The 5,193-nt window shown below is 43.3% G+C and overlaps 1 protein-coding gene across 1 annotated transcript in view; it reads right to left on the minus strand.

Moving 5' to 3' along the window:
- Positions 1–2,071: 2,071 nt before the first annotated feature.
- Positions 2,072–5,193, minus strand: part of mxtx1 (mix-type homeobox gene 1) — a gene marked incomplete at its 3' end in the record, with an annotated part of 8,492 nt that continues 5,370 nt past the window's right edge. The window contains 2 exon segments of the mRNA XM_014031466.1: positions 2,072–2,861; positions 4,862–5,046. Coding sequence (XP_013886920.1) covers positions 2,145–2,861; positions 4,862–5,046 — 902 coding nt within the window.

Genomic DNA, 5,193 nt, shown 5'->3' on the forward strand with positions numbered 1-5,193 from the left:
TTATTATTATTATTAATTTTGGACCAGAAATCTTTGTACTCAGCTGCTGGATATTATTCGGTTCTGGTTCTGGTTTTGTTTGGTGAGCACCTCTGCTAGTCTTGTGTTTGTTTGTTCTTCGCGTGTTGGAACAGGAACCCCTGGAACATGCTAACAAAAGAACCCCACCCTTCCTCACATGATGAGGCTGCAGGACCAACAGAAACAGGAAACAAGGTTTAACTTCCTGTTTACTGTCTTTGATCTTCATCCATGACACGTTTCATCCCTGAGTCTGAACTGATCCTGTGAGGTGAGAACCAGGAACCAAAGGATGGATCTGGACTCACTGACCTGAAGTTCAGTCATCAAGAGAATAATTCCAGAACTCAAGTCTAACGGGTTCAGATCAACGACTGAACTCTTCAGGTTCTGGTTCTTGATCAGGAGAGAAGAACTGWTCTGTTTGAAAAAAGAAAAGAGACACTGAGGACCTCTGGTGGATTATAGTAGTAACTAGGAGTAGACTATCCTGTCCCCCCTACAGACCATCCTGACGCCCTATAGATCATCCTGTCAACTCATAGACCATCCTGTACCCTCTATAGACCATCCTGACCCCCTACAGATCATCCTGACCCCCTGTAGACCATCCTGTACCCTCTATAGATCATCCTGTACCCTCTATAGACCATCCTGTACCCTCTATAGACCATCCTGTACCCTCTATAGACCATCCTGACCCCCTACAGATCATCCTGACCCCCTATAGATCATCCTGTCAACTCATAGACCACCCTGTCCCCCCATGGACCATCAGCAGTCACCAGGTGAAACTCAGAGGTTACTCTTACACCACTAAAGAAAATGATGAAAGTTCATGGCGTGATGTGGAATGAGATTGTTGAATTTATTGATAACTTGCTTGCTGGAATGCAATGGGCCTGGCCCGGCCTGGCCCGGCCCGGCCCGGTCAGGTCCTGGTTGTGTTTGCATTGAGCACAGAGCCGCCTCACTGTAGGTGCTATGTAAATATTTAAAACATGCAGATCTTATTTCATTATATCTGTGACTCAACAATAATGGATTACACTAAACTCAAAGAAAAAGGTCCTGAAGACTGTAGCAGACCATCCAGCTGAACGAATGATGAGAGGGCAGGACAAATGGTAAGCTAACAATGGTAGCTAATGTTAGCCTGTTGTTAGTACTCTAACTTGTTTTTTGGTGTTTCGCTGTGAATGTTGTTTAGTTTAACTAATGTGAAGAAAAAAAACTTCATAGTCATTGCAAACATTAGCAGTTAGCTTGAACTTGTGATTAGCATTCAGAATGTGTTGAGTTAGCTCTCAGCTACCAAACCACCAAATTTCAGCTCCGTAAATCCCAAAACTCTGAGCTGTCTGCGTGCCATGTTGAATTACACAAACTCCATCTTTTGGAGCACTTTGTCAGAAAAATGACAAGTTCAGAACGATTTTTAAAATCCAAACAAAGTCTTCTTTGAGCGTGACGAAAGTCCAACATGGAGATCTATAGGACAGGAAGTGGAAGGTCCCTGACTTCTGACACACTTTGACAGAAAACCATCTGTCCTACAGCAGAACCAGAAGCAACGTTTGAAAGAAGACAAAAATATCTACGTTTTGATATATAACTTATCTGTGGATCATGAAACCTGTGGCTGTGGGAAGAAGTTATTCCACAAACCAATGTGTCTCCATATAAATGAATGGAATGCATTTGGAAGCAATTATTGATTTATTTATTTATTTAAAGTGCAGAAAACTGTACATTGTATAAATGTTATACTTGTTATAAAAACTAAAATAAATGAATAAATACAGAAAACCTAAATTATTTTAAAAAAACGATTGAATCATTTAAAAAAGGATTAAACTCTGCGAACAAACACCTGATCTGATCCTGAATCCTTCTGATCATCATCATCATCTTCATCATCATATTCATCATCATCATCATCGTCATCATCATATTCATCATCATCATCATCTTCATCACCACCACCATCATCATCATCATCATCATCATCATCACCACCATCATCATCATCATCATCATCATCATCAACATCATCATCTTCATCATCTTCACCATCTTCATCAACATCATCTTCATCATCTTCTTCATCAACATCATCTTCATCAACAGAAAGTCTTTCTGTCCTCAGCAGTTTTTCCTCCCAGCCAGTCCTCATCCAGCTCCCCCAGGATCTCCTGAAGGGACAGCACAGGTAGGGGTGCCAGCTGGACCAAGTCCCTGCAGTCTTCAGGGGTCTCTCCACTCCACGAGTCCTCCAGCTGGGGGTGTGGACCCTCAGCAGAGGCAGTGCTCTCTGCGTTGACCTCCCAGTACCCAGAGTCCGGCGTGTTGGGGCTGGAGGTCAGGGAGCTGGAGGAGTTTGGGTAGATCTGCTGCTCTGTTGGTTCCAGGTACATGAAGACCTGGTTGGAGCCTGAGCTCATCTCCAGGGGTGGACTGCACCAAAGAGGGGGGTTCTGGCTGCCTGGCTGGGTCCAGAAGACCCTCAAGTGGGGGGCGGTGGAGCTATCCACCTGTCGGAGATCATACATGGAGCCAAACTGGTCCTCAGGGAAGGCTGGAGGACAGGGTCTGTGGTCCTCAGAGGCGGGGTAGGCAGGAGGACAGAGTCCATAGCTGTCGTCCTCCGTCTCCTGCTTCACTTGAGCTGGGTAGGCTGGWGGGGGTCTGAGGGGCCTCAGGGGGACCGTCAGGGGTCCCCTGTTGGTTCCAGCTGGACGGGCAGGGAAGGCATCATGGTCTGGGCTGTCAGACTGCCACAGAACCTTTTTAGCTCCTTTACACTTCAGGGTCCGAGCTCTTCGGTTCTGAAACCAGACCTGGACCAGAGACAGCAGAAAAACAAAGAGTTTTATTTTGAAGGTTTGGTTGATTATTTACTGACCAATCAGGCTTCAGAGGCAGAAACAAACAAACAGTTTCTGTCAGCAGCTTTTTCCAGATAAAAGCCCAGATAACCTGATTTACAAACAGAGACTTTTGATAAAAACACCTGAAGAACCAACATCTGGACACAGCTGGGCTGCACCTAACACGTTTTATTTTACAACTGTATCACAGCACGGCTAAGAAAAATCTTTAATTTATTTAAACGTTTCTCATCACAACACAACCTGATGACGAGCCTGAAGTTTGAATCTAAAGAGATCAGTTATTGGTGCAATAATCCTGATTTTATCTTAACTTAATCCCAGACTCAACAAGCTCAGAGCTGTCCGCTGTATTTTTGTTTCTAATACAAGTGAGACAAAATTACTGATGCTAATTGTGCTAATGCTAACTCAGCTAATGCTAACTCTGCTAATGCTAACTCTGCTGATGCTAACTCAGTCAATGCTAATTCTGCTAATGCTATTTACCAAGTTGTTTTTAACCAGTTTTCACTACATTTAGCTTTTAAAAAAAGACTTTGAATCAATGTTTTGTTGGTTTTAGTGTTTCTGCTGCAGGAGCTCATAGCGATGCTTTTAGACCAGGAGTCAGCAGTACGAGGCCCGCGGGCTGACCGTCATCGAAGCAGCGCTCTAAATGTTAAACTGTGGAGCTTTTATTAACACAACACTTTCTAAATAATGTCAACAAGAGCTGCTGTTAAAGACACACCTCCTGTTAAACACAACAAACTCAACAAGTTCTCCACGCCCAACCCCCACCCTTCGGAAAATTACCCCTCAGAGCTCAGATAYTCAGTTTGTTTACCTCCGAGKGGGGGGGGGGGGGGACGTACGGAGCCAGAGAGGGGACATGGGAGATTTTTTTTCTTTTGCGTTCCCACGCAAAAGTGTTGCATTACCTCGCAATACTTTTGCGTTACCTCGCAATACTTTTGCGTTACCTCGCAATACCTTTTGCTTTCCCTCGCAAAAGTTGTTAATCAGTGTTGTGCTGCTGGTTTATTAACAAACTCACATGTTCACCATTAGCGTGTTAGCTTACTGCTTTAATTCAGCTGCAGAATGAATATATCACACAGACACACACATGTGTGTCATATGTTGATTTTTGAACACAGTGCAGYCACACAACATCAATGTCAATGTCACAAACATGTGGCGACACATCCTGTTTTTGTAATCGGATATTTCAAAATAAAAGTCTGATTTAATTCAGTTCATTTACAAATCAAACTTTGCCTGGGAACGCAACATTGACCCCCGTGTCCCCTCGTGGTTTCCGTAGAAACAAGCATTAAAACGCAGGAAAACAAATAATTTTCACAATGATTGGGAGGAAATTTTTTCTTGTTTTTTTTTTTAAAGTGATATTTTGTTTTTACAAGAGTTAGTGGGAATGATGAGCACAGAGTTAAATGTTTTACTGGTAAAAGTTTCTTTTAAAAAATGGAAAAGAAGTTATTTTCTTACAGAAATAAACTACGTTTTTAAAACAGGTGTGTTTTAACTGTTTAACAAACAGTTTACTTGTTTTTCTGTGTTGATCCTCCTGCTGCTTCATGAAGTTTAAATGACTTATTATTAATCATAATAATGTCTCATCTCTACACAGTAAATTATCATCATCATGAGGAGTCTTTAACAGTGAGATTTAATGAGCAAGTTAAATATTTACATGTGTAAATTTATTATAAATTATATTTAAAGGTGAGCCGTGCAGATTTATGTTTGTATCAAGTAGATCTTGGTGTTCCTCAGTTCCCTGAAGTAGCTCCTAGTGTCAAAGGGTGGTGACCCCTGGTCCAAGATCTGGGTCAGGTGAGGATCTGGGTCAGGTGAGGATCTAGGTCAGGTGAGGATCTGGGTCAGGTGAGGGATCTGGGTCAGGTGAGGGATCTGGGTCAGGTGAGGATCTGGGTCAGTACCTGGATGCGTGACTCGGGCAGTCCGGTGGTTTGGGACAGACTCTCTCTGAGGCTGATACCCGGGTACGGGTCCGTCTCGAAGGTGACCCGCAGGAGTTCCACGTGTTCTTTGGAGAAGCTGGTCCTCTTCCTGCGGCTGGCGCTGCGGGCCGAGCCGGTGCCGGACACCACGGGCCTGGAGCAGTCTGCCAGGAGAGGAGAACCAGAACCACATGTTTCAGCATTTGGACCTAAACTTGTTCTGATCAAAGCTGAAGCAGAAACTTCAGTTCAAACTAAAAACAGAAATAAAATATTTTTCTCATCAAAAATCAGACCTTTCAAATTAAAAC

Source organism: Austrofundulus limnaeus, unplaced genomic scaffold (assembly GCF_001266775.1).
Source record: "Austrofundulus limnaeus strain Quisiro unplaced genomic scaffold, Austrofundulus_limnaeus-1.0 Scaffold1256, whole genome shotgun sequence".
NCBI lineage: Eukaryota > Metazoa > Chordata > Actinopteri > Cyprinodontiformes > Rivulidae > Austrofundulus > Austrofundulus limnaeus.